Source organism: Grampus griseus (genome assembly GCF_964374135.1).
Source record: "Grampus griseus genome assembly, chromosome: 6".
Lineage (NCBI taxonomy): Eukaryota > Metazoa > Chordata > Mammalia > Artiodactyla > Delphinidae > Grampus > Grampus griseus.
The window spans coordinates 529,659-545,915 of NC_139000.1; the positions used below are offsets into that span (position 1 = coordinate 529,659).

General features: G+C 65.5%; 2 protein-coding genes across 9 annotated transcripts in view; both read left to right on the top strand.

The window, feature by feature from the left end:
- EXD3 (exonuclease 3'-5' domain containing 3) overlaps positions 1–6,685 on the top strand; it is a 76,582-nt gene extending 69,897 nt beyond the window's left edge. For 7 of the 8 annotated variants that reach the window (XM_082655719.1, XM_082655724.1, XM_082655721.1 and 4 more), the window contains 3 exons: positions 4,184–4,277; positions 5,965–6,003; positions 6,303–6,685. In XM_082655719.1, coding sequence (XP_082511845.1) covers positions 4,184–4,277; positions 5,965–6,003; positions 6,303–6,616 — 447 coding nt within the window. In that variant the 3' untranslated portion in view covers positions 6,617–6,685. Of the gene's footprint in view, positions 1–4,183; positions 4,278–4,467; positions 4,767–5,964; positions 6,004–6,302 lie in introns of those variants that run through there. The other variant, XM_082655723.1, reaches the window with a different exon arrangement.
- A 5,317-nt stretch (positions 6,686–12,002) lies between these two features.
- On the top strand, positions 12,003–12,464 carry NRARP (NOTCH regulated ankyrin repeat protein; the record flags this gene model as incomplete). The annotated part of the gene is made up of 1 exon (XM_082657308.1): positions 12,003–12,464. The coding sequence occupies one exon, from the start codon at positions 12,003–12,005 to the stop codon at positions 12,345–12,347; it is 345 nt and encodes a 114-aa protein (XP_082513434.1). The 3' UTR covers positions 12,348–12,464.
- Between the last annotated feature and the right edge of the window lie 3,793 nt (positions 12,465–16,257).

Here is a 16,257-nt window from a genome sequence, read left to right on the forward strand (position 1 = left end):
GCCCTCCTGGGCCAGGCCAGCTTGTCTTGAAGGGGGCTCGGGGGGCAGCTGACCCAGGACCCCTCGAAGTGCTGCCGGACAGCGTGGGAGAGTGAGGTGCGGAGCAGACCCAGGGCGGCGCCTAAGTGCCTGTCCACGAGGTGTCAGGCCCGCCCCCAGGCCGGGGGTCTTTCATACCAGCCCTTTGTCCCTGGCCCTGCACCATTTGTTGGGGGCAGCTCTGGGGGGTCATGGTGCACAAGGCAGCCCTGGGAGGCCTCTGGACCCACCGCTCTCAGGACCTCAGGCAAGGTGGGGCAGGGGGTGGCGCTTGGCAGGGACCAAATGGGCCACAGGGCCCTGGGAACTGACACTGGTGCCCTGCAGCCCCTCTGGCACGAGTAGGAGACACTTGCCGAGTGTAGGTGTGTACGGGGAGGTGCCAGAGACCCCGCCACCCCACGCTGGCTTTTCTCGCCCAGTGCCCGCGAGGGGATGCTGTTTATTTTCTTCTGCTCTTCTGTGCTTTGCTGTAAATTTGCTCTAAGTGAGCGAGAAATGGGCCCCTACTCTAGAGCGTGTCACAGCTCCTCAGCCCAAGCCCCCTTCCGCCCTGCCCGTGGGGCCTCCTGGGGCCTGGGTACCAGACTGACCGTACCTCACATCCCACTGGGTGGTGGGCCTGGCCTGCCAGGGAGCATGGTCAGGCCGGCTGCTGGCTGGGCGGGGAGCCTTGCCCAGGTCCTGCTCAGAACTGGGTCCCTCCACTAGGCTCCCAGCCTGGAAAGGCCACTTCCTGCCGCCCTGTCCCCTAGGGACCGCTGGTCCTCTCTCACGCCCTGTGCCCTGGCAGCCCCTGGTGAGGCCCATCTCCCACCGTGCCCCCCTCAGCACCCCACTCGGGGAGGCCCGGGGCTGATGGCGCTTCAAGGGTGTTTATAAGCAGTTCGCACGGCGCTGCTCTCAGCCCTGGCAGGGGCTGGTGGGCTCTGGGCAGGAGTGTGTGTGAGGCCCCTCCCACCGCACTCTGTGGCCCAGTCCGGCCTGCCAGTGACAGCCCTCTCCCCACTCCCGGCACCGGTGCACCAGCCGTCCACTACCTGGTGGCACAGCAGACACCACGGACCACGGCAAGTGTGCGTCCACGGCTGGTGGGAGCAGACGTGCCTGGGGACACACAGTTCAGGACAGACCCCGTGACCTCGCCCCTGCTCAGCTCTGGCTGCGCTGGTGGCAGTCACTCCCCGGGGAGAGTGATGGGTGGGGGTGGGATTCCTGGGCTCAGAGCTGAGAGCTGGCCTGCTCATGGGCATGGCTCCCAGCACCTGGGAACCGACCCCTCAGCCCTCCAGCTTCCCCCTCCCCAAGTCCCAGTCTTAGAGGAACGGAGGGCGCCAGCTCGCACACCCGCCAAGCCCAGCGAAGGACTGGGGGCGCCTCCCAGGAAAGTGGCCTTTCCTGCCCTCCTTGGGCCTGGGGGGAGGGAACAGGCCATAGAGGGCGGACCACCAGACCTGGCCTGCCTGGCTTTGGGTCCCGGACCACCACCAGTTCCCTGGGCCAGTCCCGGCTGGCAGCCCACCCCGGAGAGGCAGCCTCATGCCCTGGGGTTGGGCGTCACGGTGGACGTTGGCCCCAAGCACCCTCGGAAGCTGTGGCAAGCAGGCATGCAGGTGGACCCCTGGGACAGGGGAGCCAGGAACCTTCCCAGCCCCTCCTGCCCGACTCACCTGGCCCCTCCCACCCAGCCAGGCTCTGGGGGTGGAGGCCCGCCCTGCCCCCAGGCTCCCAGGCTGGATGGGAGCAAGGAGACGGGGCGGGACCAACAAGACCACACTGTCCACCCGTCCAGGGCGCCCATGGCCCCCCACTGGCGTCTGCCCAGACCTGCTGGCAGCCGAGGCTGGGGTCTGCACACGCCCTGCAGGAAGTGGACCTGGCTCAGACACCACCTGCACGCACCCCCTTGTCTGGGGGCTGGCGGGGTAAGGACCCTGCCAGGTCAGCCAAAGTGTGACCGTGAGCAAGCTACTCAGCCCCTCGTAGGCCCCTTCTCCACAACGGGAGGTCAGGGGCTCCGTCCCCCTTTGCGTGGGGAGGGTGATGGCTGTGCGCTCAGCTCCGAGCCCCACAAGGGTAGGGCCGCGGCCACCCACAGCAGGTGGTGAGGCAAGCGTTGCTGGGCCGTGAGGTGGACAGGATATGGACAGGGAAGCCCTGGGTGCCAGGCCCTCCTACAGATGGGGACCACAGGACTGGGGGTGGGCAGGTGGCCCAGAACCGGCTTTTCCAGCCGGGAGTGGGGGTGGGGGCCAGGGTGGCAGCAAGACCCGACAGTGGGCAGCGGCCGTGGGAAAACTAGCACCGGTGCTTCCCGAGGGTGGGGCTGGCCCTCACGGACAACAGCACCGGCGTTTGTCTGCGCAGTGACTCAGCGTGAGCTGGCGGCCCCGCCCAGGCACACACAGCACCAGGCCTGGGAGGGCTGGCGGACCCCTTGCGGAGGACCCCACCCCACCCTCCTCCCGCTAGCCGTCCCTCCCACACCTGCTGGTGCTGTCCCCTCGGGTGGCCTGGACAGGGAGAGCCTGGGCCTCTGTGGCAGGCAGCCCAGGGCAGCGGCCGGAGGCTAGACGGCCCGCCTCTTCTCAGCTTCTTCCCCAGCTGGGCCTGGAGTGACCACGGGCCTGACCTGCAGCCTGGGCTCTGCCCTCACTCCTGCCCCAAGAGCCCCTGGACCTGCAACCAGGAGGGCAAAGCCCACAGCGGTCTCCCTGTGCTGGAGGCCAGCCCAGAGTCTGGCCGCGGTCGGTGGGGGGAGGCCCCCAGAGAGGCCCAGGGGAGGGTCCTGCGTGAGGATCAGCCCCGCCCCCCCCAGCCCCCCAGCAGAGGCGGCCCCGCCCTCTGGCGCCTGCCCACCCCCCGCCACCCAGGGCTGTGATGCTGGAGGCCAAGCAGTGAGGCCACAGGTAAAGCAGGCTCCGTGATGAAAGGCCGTGGGAAGAGGGTGGGGGGGTGGCAGGGCAGGAGCCCTCTCCCCGCCCCAAGCCCGTGGCTCCAGGAGCCCGTGGCCACCGCCTACTACCCACCCCAGGCGCTCTGTCGTCCAGGGCACTGACAGGGCTCACCAGGTGAGGAGGGGGCCCGGAGCCGTCGCTTGAGCACCCATCGCGGCCCCTCCTCCCCGTGGACAGGCTCACCCCCCCTCCCGTGACAGGATACCTGCATGTACCCGCCTGGGAGCTGGGTTTCAGCGGGCGCCCGGGCCCCCCACCCCATCTTCTTGCCTCGCTCTGGGAATCCTATGTCCAGACCTGACACCCCGCCAGGCAGCGGTTGTCATGGAGCAGCCCCAGGGTGGCCACATTGCGAGGGCAGGATGGGCCCCACAAGCCCCACCCCACCCTCGGGGACAGTAAGGTCGGTGCGGCTGAGCCCGCTACGTGTCCTCGACCCGGACTCTGCGTGGAAGCGAAAATGGCTTTGCTCCTCTGCCCCTCACACACTCGGTGCCCAGGAGCCGCCAGACCATGCCAGCCCCTGGCACAGGGCAGGCAGCAGGAGTCATCAAGAAGCGTGGACGGGCTTCCTTGGTGGCGCAGTGATTGAGAGTCCGCCTGCCGATGCAGGGGGACACGGGTTTGTGCCCCGGTCCGGGAAGATCCCACATGCTGCGGAGCGGCTGGGCCCGTGAGCCATGGCCGCTGAGCCTGCGCGTCCAGAGCCTGTGCTCCGCAACAGGAGAGGCCACAACAGTGAAAGGCCTGCATACCACAAAAAAAAAAAAAAAAAAGGCATGGACACTGACATGGCCCCAGCATGCCCCAAAATGGGCTGAGGGGTCAGAGCAACTCTAGGGCCGCCCACCCTGACCCTTCGATGCTGGGCCTGCGTCCCCCACCAATGTTGAACCATCCCAGGGGGCCCAGGTTTGGCTCTGGATTTAGGGAGGACAGCTGGGTGACGGCAGAGGGCTCTAGCATCTTAGGACTTAGAAGAACCTGCCCGGGGCCCACTTGGAGCCCACGTAGTCAGGGAGGGCTCCCAGGAGGTGGTGCGTCCCATGGTCTTGCAAGAAGAGGAAGGAAGGTGTCGTGCGTCTCTGTGAAACCCCCTGGGCAGACCCAGAGCTGCAAGGAACACAGGGCTGGGGCTGGAGGGACGGAGAGCATCTCCACAGACTCAGCACCTCCTCCGTCCCTAGGCTTGCAACTGTCACCAGTACCTGAAGGTCTCCAAGGATGTAATGAAGCAGCTTGTGTGGCTCAGCGGCCACCCAGAAGGCCCTAGCGGTACAGGTGAGTGTGCCTCGCTCAGGAGAGGGCTCCGTGGAGTCTGTGGGCAGTGGCCCAGCTGCTGCATGCTCCCAGGGCTAACCTCCGGGGACGGCCAGGGAGGTGCCGGTGCCAGGGTGGGGGTGTGGGGGTGGACAGTGCCCAGGGCTGGGACGAGGGCCACGGCCTCTGCTCCCCTCTGTGTGGTGTGCAGGCCACTGGTCCAGGAGACCGGGAAGCTCCAGCACTCAGGGCCCCCAGGATAGTGTCCCCCACTTTCTCTGCCGTGGGCCCTGCTCAGTCACCCTGCCGCACACGTGGAGCGCACCTGCACACGGACGCATATGTGTATCTTGCACATGAAGACACACACGCTCACTGGCACATGCGCTCTCACACGTGTGCCCGTGCACACTCGGTCACGTGCGCACAGATGAACGCACGCGGGCAGAGCGCACACGTTCACCTGCGTACACCTGCATCGCTGGCCTTGCCCAGTAGCGGTCTGAACGCAGGTGAGCCTGGGTGCACAGGAAGGAGGGCGAGCCCCGCTGTCCGCCCCCACCAGGGCAGGTCCTATTCAGGGGCCCGGCCTCAGTTTCCTTCCGTGGAGGGCGGGATGGGGTGGCTACAGAGGGCATCTTGGGGCAGCCGAAGGGGTGAGCTTGAGACCGGGGTGCCTCCGGGCCCCTCTGCACAGCTGGTGTTCCTCCAGCTGTTCTCACTGTCCTTCCCGCCTCCCTCGGAGATTTGGGGCCACCCACGTAGTGGTTGAGCTGTCACGACGGCCTGTGTCCGGCCCTGTGCAGCTCTCAGCTCTCCACAACATGGCCAGGACGTGCTGGAGGCTGGGGGGAGGGGCAGGGCACAAGCAGCGCCCCCCACAGGGCCCCCCCCCGGCTCCAGCCCCGCCGAGCCCCCGACATCCCACCCAGAGGCTCACACTTGTCCTGGGCAGCACCCTCACGAGCTGGCAGGTAAGGGCTGGGGCCAGACAGGCTGTGGCGGAGCAGGGAGGCCAGACGGAGGTCATGACCTCGCTGGGCTCCACGGGGGCGACAGGGCTGGTGTGGGCGCCTCGTCCATTCAGATCTGGCTGCAGTTAATCTGGAACCATCTGCAAAGAAATGTTTGCCAAGCAAATTACGAGGGTCAACGGGCCTGGGGGACGCTTCTCCCACCTGCTGGCCAGGGCTCCTCGGCCGTCGCCGCCTCCATCCCGCACTGGCCCCTGGCTGCTGCCGGCCTGGCCGTCACACCGTGCCCTCGGTGCGGGTGGGGCCCTCCCGCAGGGTCAGGAGGAGGCCGCCTCCCAGGGTCTCTCCCACACCCTGAGCTCCAGCGGTCCCTTGGGCCCCTGCCCGCCCACCGACCTGGTGCTGGCTGGTTGCGAAACTCCCTCCTTGGCGGTGGGCTTATCTGCTCATCGCCACCGACGGGCCGCCCCCACGCCCCCTGCCCGCCGGTTCTCAGGCCCCCAAGTTCCCTAATCGGCCGATCTTACGCCCAGAACATGGTTCCCAGGGACCTTTGAGCCCCAAGAACCTCCCAAGGTGTGAGTTCCCATGGGCTGGCGCCAAAGCTTCTTGGTCCCCTGCCCTTTGCCCTCTCTGCTGGGGGTGGGGGAAAGGCTGGGCACTTCAAGGTGCCCTGTGGGCGCTGGGGCTGCCAGTCTATCCTTAGAACAGACCCTGACATCCTTGATTGACAGGTGACGAGGCCGCCCAAATCGAGGATGAACGGGAGACAGGTGAGCCCTGGGAGCACCCACCAAGGACACAAGGGGCCCCGGCATCTGGACCCCCCCCAGGATGGGGCAGAGGGGACCACTCTGAGGGGCTGGTCCCTGTGCCCTGGGGGGTTGGGGGGCAGTGTCAGGGAGGGCTGGGAAGAGAGAGGGGTCAGTCACCTGTGATCCAGAGGTCCCTGGGTAGGGGAGGCAGGGTGGGGGGGTGGCTAGGGAAATGGAAGGAGGGGCCCCTGGAGAGAGTGGGGTGGGGGCCGCATGCCTAAGGGCGGGGGCTCAGGGTGGCTGCTCCGCCTGTCCAGGCTCAGCCCCAGAGGAGGCCCCTGGGGGCTGCACCTACGAGCCCTCTTGCCGCTGGCTGGAGGAGGAGGACCTGCAGAGCCGCGTGCCGGCCACACTGGGCGACGGCACCCGACTGCAGCTGTCGGGGGTCCCGGCAGGCGTGCTGCGGAGGCCGGGGCTGCGGCATTTCTACTGCTGCACGGGCTGCGGCAAAGTCTTCTGGGAGGGCTCCCACCTGGGCCGAGTCGCCGAGAACTTCCGAGAGGTTCTGGAAGGTGTCCCCGGCTCCCGCGAGCCGAGCAGAGCCCCCAGCCCAGCCAGCAGCCCCTCCTGAGGACTGGGCCCACGGCCCTGTGGCCTGCCTCACCCCTGGGGGCCCAGGCAGCCGGCAATAAAGTGGAAAAGCTGCACGGGTGGTGGCCGTGGACTCCCGCTGCTGGGTACCGTCTCACCCCATAGCCCCGAGCGCGCTCAGTCCCTCGCAGCCGTCCCGGGAAGACGGCGCTTTCCTCGCGGGCAGGAGGCTTGGACCCTGAGCCAAGAACTGCCCGGCGCTCAGCAAGGAGGCATTCGGGAGGCATGCCTGCAGGAGGAAACGGCCTGGGCAGAGGCGCGAGGGCCGCACCGGGGGGGGCTCCCCAAGTCTGCTGGCGCTCAGCGGGGCTGGAGGGGTGCAGGACGGGTGGCTGGGCCCCATGTGCTGCGTGGTCCACCCACCTTGCTGTGGCGGTACGTGCCGGCCCCTGCACCACTCACTCCCCGCAGTGGGCCCGGGGCCCAGCCGGGCTGCCCTCGAGACCCTCCTGGTGCTTCAGACTCCAGTGAGCGCGGATGGGGGTCCTTCCTAGGCAACAGGCCCCGGCTGGGCCATGTTCCTACAGGGCCTCTTTCCTTCACGCAGGCTCAGGGCTGGGTGGCCTCCTCGCGTGAGCGAGACCAGCAGTCAGCACCGTGTTGGAGGGCCCTGAGCACATGTGCGTTTGAGCCTCCATCCTCCCAACGGCAGGAAGTAGCTGCTGCTGCCCCCACTCCCAGGGGAAACTAAGGCTCAGAGCCAGTGCCAACACCCAGAGGGCCCACAGGGCCGGGCGGTGGAGCCGGGTCGGGGCTCCTGCGAGCAGAGGGCCTGGGCACAGACCCGTCTTGCCCTCGCCTGCCTCCTCCTGGCTCACCCCCAGGAATGCACACCCACCCCGGCTCACATCCCTTTCCTGTCCTTCCTGCCCCGGGGCGGAAACCAGCTCAGATTTGCTGAGGAGCCAGGCGGAAGCCTCCGAGTGGCGGGGCCTGGGGGCGGGGGAGGGTGCCGCCTCTCCCCAGGGCGGGGCACACCTGCAGGCCCGCGGGGCACGGACGGTGCCATGCCGTCCCAGGCACTCACCCAGGGGCCTGCTGGGCCAGGGCGTCGCCCCACAGATGGAGAGAGGAAGGCCATCCCAGGGACATGGGCTGCATGCGAGGGCCAGCTCTGCCACCAAGCCAAAGGGGTGGGCAGGGGTGCCAGGGTGAGTGGGCGCCCACCAGGGCGGGGACCCTCTGCGCTGGGGTGCTGCTTCCAAGAGCAGGACCTCCAGCCGCACGTCCTGTCCTGGGACGGCAGCCCCGTCCACACTCCTTCCCCCCGTAGGGTTAAGAGGAAGCAGCCGGGGGTGCCGGCCCCGCTCCCCAGCCCAGCTGCATCCTGGAGACTCTTCTGTGACCCGAGGCCCTGGTGTCGCAGCCGGCCCTGGACAGACAGAGGCCGGAGCCAGGGAGAGGCCAGGACCACAGGCTCAGGGGGACGAGGCCCGTGTCCTTCCAGGCCCGCCAGGCAGGTCCGGCCCCAGCTCCGCTCTGCCCTTCCCCCTGCGCAGCCCTCTAGGGAGAGGAGAGGACAGCTGACTGGGACCTGGTCCTCACGCCACGCCCGCCCCATCCAGCTGGGCTTCCCGCCTCCCCACCCCTCTGCTGCCCAGACTGGCTGCGTCTGTCCGGGGACCCTCCGGGCTCACTCGCTCCCTGCCAGCCCATCCTAGGCCCCAGCCCCCACCCTGGTCCTGGCCCATCGGGAAGTGCCTTCCGTGCCCCGTGACCGCTTCAGGCCCCTTTCTGGGCTAGGGGTCAGACGCCAGGCCGACAGGGTGGGCTGTGGCCCCGGTGCCAGGCCTGCCGCTGCAGCGATTGTCTGCTGCAGTTCCTGCCCCGGGCGTCCTTCCTCCGCTCAGGCCGCCGCTGGCCCGGGGCTGAGTGTTTGTTATTTGATCTCTATCCTCTCGGCCCTTCTACCAGGTGTCTGGGCTGCTGGGAAGAAACACTCTCCTCTTTCCCACGCTCCCCGACACATTTTAATGAATTAGCTGGAAGCCCCGCCCCCACTGCCCGCCTGCCCGCTCACCCTCCCACCCCTGCCGAGCGCTTTAAGGTGGCCACGGGCCTTGGCCCAGCTCTGGCCATCGCCCCTTCCACACTGTCCTCTCCCGGCCGCCCCTCCCAGACCTTCCCAGCCTTGGGGAAGGTCCCCAGAAGGAGGACCCCAGAAGGGATCTCCAGAAGGAGGTGCGAGCCCTCTCCAGCCCTGGACTCCATCCCACCATGGCCTTCCAGGGTGTCACCCCTGGGCCAGCTCCCAGGAGGACAGGGGTCCAGGCTTGCAGTTAGGGTTGGGTCTGTCCCCCCAGATCCAGGTTGAGGGCTTCTCCCTCAGAGCCAGTGAGCCCCCTGCCTGTTTGTGGAAGTGACCACACCACCAAGGAATGCCACGCACATGGGAGGGGCTTCTCTGAGCCCCAGGACTGGGTCTGCAGGGATGAGCCTCCTCCCCCCGCAAGGCATTTGGAACAAACATCCTCCTTTTGGACATGTCCTTCAGCAAACATGGGCAAGTGCTTCCTGGAGCCCGTGCCCCACATGTCCCTCTCCCTGTCCTGTCCTTGAACAGGGCAGCTCCTGGCACATGGGGCGTGGACCCGAGCGACCCCGAGAAAAATTACCCTCAGCCGCGGTGGAGCAGAAGCCACGGGCCTTCCATCGGCTCCCCGTGGACAGGTGGACAGGGTGGCCATCACCCCAGCCCCACAAACGAGCAGCACGTTGAGGGGGAGGCCCAGGTGGTAGCCGGAGCTACACCTGTCTGACCCACGCTGCGAAGCAAGGGTGGGGCGGGCAGCGACCTCAGGCTACGCTCCTGTGGCCACTCCAGCCGCACCGTCCCTGCCAGGGGCACCGAGCTGACGATTTCATGGCTCGAGGTGGCGGCCGCGCGTTCCCACACTGAGCTCACAGGGGCCCTTTGTCTGACGCCCGCCAGGGGTGTCAATGGGACTTTTCTCCCAGGCTCTGCTCCCGGACCCAGCGGGGTCTCCAGATGCTCTTCTCCAGGCCAGGGGGCCTCAGCCCACCTGGGCTGGGGCTTCTCTGTGAACCTACCACCTTCTGGGGACGGCCCTGGGCACAGCCAGGCCCTGGCGGATACACAAAAACCACAGATGTGACTGGAAGGAGGTCCTGCCCTAGACATGTCCTCAGAGATCCCTCCCCTCCATGCTTTTCCAGGGAGCGGCAGGCAGGGGCGGGTTGCCCAACAGGTCATGGCCTTGCACAGGGTCACACCTCCCCACTCCAAGGGTCCCTGCCCAGAGGTGAACGTGGGTCTGGGTGCACAGAGCCCAGGACAGCCTCAGCTGGGCCTCCCTCCGAGCCATGCCTTGACTCTGGTGCTGGGGAGGTGGTCAGTTCAGCAGCCACTAATCCAGGCCCCCTTACTGCGCCCATGGACACGTCCCCACAGGATGAGTGGGGCAAAGGAGGGGCTCCCAATAGGGGCACCCACGGCCAGGCCACGCACAGCCCCGGGCTTACCCACCTGCATAGTGGAGAGCTCCTGGGGGTAGTGGGGTGGTTAGGTCTGAACAGAGCAGCTGGACCACCAGCCTCAGGAAGAGAAGAGCTAAGCAAGGGGCTCTGGCGGCCCTCCCCGGCCACTGGAAGGACCCCGAGGGAGTCAGCCAGGGTCAGGCCTGAGGTCTTGCCCAGTGTTTCCTTCGGTTTGGCTGCAACTCCTCCCAGGTCACGGAGCAAGGTGAGGGCTCACCCTGAGTCTCGAGGCCTGGGGGGCATGGGGCAGACACCCACCGAGCTCATCCCCAAACAAGGCCTAACAGGGTGGTCTTCCCTGCCGAGGCCCTGAGCTGCCTCCCCGGGAATTCCCAGCAGCCTCTGAAACAATCCCAGTCCCTGCCCCAGGCCTACTGCTCCGAGATTCATTCCTCCTTAATTTCCAACGACCACGGCAGAGCTCTGGACTGCTCAATCCTATCGAGGAAATGGGGCTGCAGTGTTCGAGTGTCAATAAAAGATGCGTTTACCGTTTGGAAATGAGTCATTTCAGAGTTCTCTTTCAGAGCAGCATTGGCACCTTCCCTGGGGCTGCTCACCTGGCCAGGCCTTACGGGGCCCGTTCGTGCTGATGGGGGTGGCCCAGGAGAGCGCGGCAGGCCCCCACTGAGGAGCCCCACTGCCAAACCGCCCCCAGCCCTGGGCCTCCGCACCTACAGACCTGCTGCTTCTCCGGGCAGGGCGGAAGCCTCAGGGCCTGGCCCCTCGTGCCCCTCAAGTTAGGGAGCAAACTCGGGGTGACCCGGGCCGCCAGGGGAGCCGTCCTCGAGCGGGAGGGCCCCGCGTGGCAGAGGTCACACGCCCGAGCTCTTCATGGGGGTGTCAGCCTCGTGGAAATGCGTCCCGCGGGCCGGGCTTGGCGGGTCTCGTCACCGCGAGCGCCCGGGGTGCTGGGAACGCCGAGGGTCCGTGGCCAGCGCTCCAGGAGAGCAGAGTGAGACCCGGGATCTCCACCCAGGCCCCCCGAGTCTGAAATGCCCGCGAAGACCCACCCAGGGGAGGTCGCCCTCGGGTCCCCTCGGGGTCGCGCTCGGCCCTGGGCCGGGCCTGATCTGTCCTCACAGGGAGCTTGGAATTCCCCGGGTGGCCGGAGGGAGAGTGGGCGGGACGACGGTAGAGACGCGGACTCCCCCCCCAACACACACACACACACACACACACACACACACACACACACACACACACACACACACACACACACACACACACACACACACACACACACACACACACACACACACACACACACACACACACACACACACACACACACACACACACACACACGCGGCCACCTGGCTCCCGGCCCCGTGCGGCCGGCGACCAGCGCCCCCTGCCGCGCTGCACAACCCCCCGACACGCCCCCGACACGCCCCGCCCCGGCACCGCCCCCACGCGGGCGCCGCCCAATCGACGGGCCGCCGGCGCGCGCGTCACGGGCGCCCTATTGTTATGCAAATATAAAGGAGGTAAAAGTCGCCCAGGCGCGGCGGGCGGGTGGGCGAGTGCAGCGGCGCGTGGGGAGGCGCGTGGGGGCTGCGTGGGAGCCGCAGCCGGAGCGAGCAAGGACCGGGAGCGCGCGGCGCCGCCGCCCCGGCCCGGCCGGCCCCGCGAGCGCAGCGCCCGCCCCGGTCGCCCGCCCGCCGGGCGCGGCTGGATGTGGCGGGGGTCCCGCGGCGGCGGCCCCTGGCCCCCATTGCCCGGAGCGCCTAGCGGCGGCGTGCGGGGCCCAGGGGCGCCGCGCCCTCCATGCGCCGCGGCGCGCCCCGAGGCAGCCGGGGGCCCGCGCCGAAGCCGCCGCCCGCGCTGAGCCCCGGCCCGGCCTGCGGCCAGCGCCCGGCGGCAGCATGAGCCAGGCCGAGCTGTCCACCTGCTCGGCGCCGCAGACGCAGCGCATCTTCCAGGAGGCCGTGCGCAAGGGCAACACGCAGGAACTGCAGTCGCTGCTGCAGAACATGACCAACTGCGAGTTCAACGTGAACTCGTTCGGGCCCGAGGGCCAGACGGCGCTGCACCAGTCGGTCATCGACGGCAACCTGGAGCTCGTGAAGCTGCTGGTCAAGTTCGGCGCCGACATCCGCCTGGCCAACCGCGACGGCTGGAGCGCGCTGCACATCGCCGCGTTCGGCGGCCACCAGGACATCGTGCTCTATCTCATCACCAAGGCCAAGTACGCGGGCAGCGGCCGGTGATGCCGGCCCGGACCCCGACCCGCGCGCGGACCCCGCGCGTGTCCTCCCTGCTGTACCTTCCCTCCAACTACCTCGGTGTGCGCCCGGCCCTCGGCGCCCGCGGCCACCACAAGTCCGGCGCGCAAGTCGGTGCCCACGGGAGCCGCGCCCGCCCACCCGCGGCCCGGGGTCGGCGCCCCCCGCGGCCGCCGGGGACCGGCCGGAGCGCTTCCCACGGCCCCGCCCGCCGCCGCGCGGGTGGGGGCAGGGCGCGGGCTCCAGCCCCTTTGAAATTTGAGTCTCGCTACCAGCAAGTTCGGAATCCCGAGACACCGGATCCTCCGCTCAAAATGTTCTCCTGAAGGTGGAAGGACCCGTGGCCGACGCGCGACGGAGACGACGCTCTGCTCTTCCCGGGCTTCTAAACTATTTATCACGTGTGTGCATATTTGTGGGTTTTGTTTGTGCGCCTGAGTTTTCTGTTTGGAAAATATTTCGCGTGGTCAATGTGGTTATGGGGGGGAAGATGCATTTTTTTTTTCTAGTCTTAAAACTAAAAACTTGAGTCTGTCATTTCTTGGTTGCACTGAAATACCGCCCAGCCTGCTGGTTTCCCCGTGCTGCTCCGTCTCCCTCCGGCTTCTCTCCCTCACCTCTCTCCCCTCCTCCCCGCCCTCCCTTTCCTCCTGTCTCTCACACTCACACACACAATTCCGCGTGAGTTTTGGAAGCCCCCGGCCTCCCTCCGCCTTGTCCGGTGAGAGGCCACCATCCCCCAAGCCTGCCGGTTTGCAAAGCTTCCGCGGGAGCCTGGGTGCTCGGGTGTGGCGGTGATGGGGGGGTGGGGGTGGGGGTCAAGCCTTTTCTAGTGAGTTCTATTATAGTTAACAGTCGATTGCACACTTTTTTTAAAAAAGTAAATGGATTTGCCACGATTAAATGTCATAACATTTATGACAGAATATAAAATATTAACATATTTTAAGCCAAGTTTTAGGTGTATTTTTTGAATCTTGGTTATAGACCCAATTTTAAAGGGCGTTGTATCCAGCGTTGTGAGGGCAACTGTACCCATATTTATATTTTTATAAAATGCCTATAAGACTGTGAATCTCTTGTGCTAATTGCTGAGTGAGCTGAAGGGCCGCTTTGCCCCTCTTCAGCCTCCCGGAGCTTCAAGGACCCGATTCGAATCCGAAAATCCTGCCACGGGGGAGGGGCCGCCGGGAGGGGCCGCGCGAGGACCTAGGACGAAGGCGGTGCTTCTGCGTCACTTTCTGTCCCGAAAGGCGCCCTTCCTGGTTTCAGAGGTTCCAATTTTCTATGCAACCCCACACCCCTTGTTGTTTTGATCCTGAGAAATAAAAGGGAGGCTGAATTATTCAAATTTAAATGAGGCTTCCCCTGGGTAGAAGTGCTGCTGACCCTTCGTGCAAAAATGGGGAGCACTTGAGGACACAGGTGGGTGGAGGCCCTTTGTGCGTGGCTGGTCAGATTTGGGCAGTCATCTGTGGCTTTTTATAAAACTTTGTGTGAGAAGAATATATTGATAATGTCAGTGAAACAAGCAGACATTGAAACTGAGGCACAGATTACTCCAAAAGGAGTTTTTCTGTATATTTTTTCTAGATGCAAATACCTTTTTTAATTATGTTAATTAATGTTAAGACTTTCTAGGCTTACATGGAAGCTGTGTATGGGTCCCGGTGTGATCACTTCCAACTGGATGAAGTCTGCGGCACGTTCCTGAGTGTACGATATAGACTTGTAGCCCAGCGTGAAAAATTTATAAATAAATTTTTCATTGATCTTTTTATATTAAAAAAAAGTTTGTTGGTTCTTCTTGGGCTTGGCACCGGGACGAGGGTCAGGCGGCAACATGCTGTTTGCGGGTGACGGCTGTGCAGCGCTTGGCTTGTTTCCACCTGAAGACAGAGCCTGGTAAGCTGCCTCTTGGCTCAGCTCAAAGGCACCGCAGTGGCCACGCACAGGACTTGTGAGGGCCCGCCTGCCTGCTTCCAGCCATGGGAGTGGGGCACCTGAGGGCGCCCACAACCACTTCCTCTGCTCCCTGGCAAAGGCCTCCACGTGGAAAGTTCTACTTGAAGCTCTTCCCGCCCTTCCCCCTCCCAAAGCCAGCCTGAGATGCCAAGGGTCTTAGGAGGGATCAGGCCCCCCTTAGGAGGGATCAGGCCCCTCTAGCTCCCTGCTACTGTGGGTTTCTGCTGGACCACCTGCTGCACAGAAAGGGTATCTTTTAAATTTTGGGGAACTTCTGATGAGTAAGAGACCCCTTCCTCTGCTCCGGTCCCTGGTGGTGCCTGGGAGATGAGGCAGCCACTCCCCCAGGGCGCAGACCCCGAGTTCAACTCTGGGTCCACTCTGGAAGCTTGCATGGGAGAGGGTGCAGGGGAGGACATCCCCCAGGGGCAAGAGTAGCCCGCCCAGAGGAGACGGAAGGAAGAAAGACGGGGGTCTTAGGAGGGATCAGGCCCCCCTTAGGAGACGGAAGGAAGTTCTACCTTTACTGGGACTCGAGAGTTACAAGATAACTTTCTCCTGTAAAGCTTCCAGAGCCCCTGTGAGAAGCCTGAGGGTGGCAGCTTCCCCTCAGGGGGGCGCAGCTACATTTTGTCCCAAGACAGACGCATTGCCCTTACCCTGTTCCTACTTTGCATCTCCAACTCTGTTCTGCCCTGAGGATTTTCCGAGTGAATTTTCAGTTGGTTACACAAGCATTTACTGACCCCCAGCTGGCCCACTAGGTGGACCAGCTCCCTCGTTAGATGGCACAGAGGTGAGTGGAATATTTGATGCAAATGAGGCCCCAGGGGAAGGCCTGACCTGAGCCTTCAGAGGGAGTGGTTGAGGGTGCTGGGGGTGCCTGGCCCCAAAGGAGGAGGTGTTAGAACTTGGACGCTGTTGGGGTATAAGGCCTGGGCACTACCTGGACCCCAGGTGGGCCGGACCTCGTCTCCACGTCCCACCCCAGGCACTCGCGCAGGAGAGGGGGTCAAAGCTATAAACAGATGAGCAGAGGGTGCAGGCTCCCACTCTGGGACCCCTGTCACCCGGGAGTCCCCACCACCCCGCCTCAGGCAGGTCTTCAGGGGTGGGAACAGCTCTTCGAGCCTTTTTGTGGCCAGGGAGAGAAAGAAGGCACAGCTGACCCTCCCCGGGGCTGGGCCTCTGGGAACCCCTGGTGTGGCTGCCATGGAGAAAGCAGACAGACCAAATGGGCAAGGGCAGGGCCCGCCCCGCTCCCCCCCACCTCCCACCCCCCCCCGGCCAGGAGTGTTGGCAGCTCCTGTCCAACTGTCCATCTCTCTGACCTGACCCTGGCCGGACGCAGGAAGTGTTTACTGTTGGAAGGGATGCCAGAGGGAGACCAGGAAATGCAGGAAAATGGTCAGCCAGAAAGAGTGATGTCCAAAGCCAGCAGGCGTGGGAGCCAGGACACAGCCGGCCAGAGCGAAGGGCCAAAGCGACGGGTTCGGAGGAGGAGAGGGAAGGGGCTGCCTTCCGGGCTCTGTCCCTCAAAGGCCCTGGCTCAGCGCAGGGAGGCACAGCCCCGGTCGCACACAGGCACAGGGACGCGGCCCTGCAGTTCTGACCTTCGGAAGGCCAAGTACCTCCTGACGTCGCAGTGGAGCCTGCGGAGAGGAGGCCGGCGTCCACCCGGGCCTTGAGGACAGGAAAGGAGGCGCTGCGTGCAACTGGGAAACAAAGCCTGAGGCCGCGGAGCCTGCGGGTGCAGGCCCTGGGAAGTCTGGGAATCACCGACGGCTCCTCTCCTCCCGAGGCCTCCAGCGCAGCCCCTCCCGGGGCTCCGGGGTCTCGGGGAGGCCGCCCTCCCCCACCACTCGGCCTCGGCAGGCCTGGGCTCCCCGCTCGCCGCCAACACGCCCCTCCCTCTGCCCGGCGCATTCTT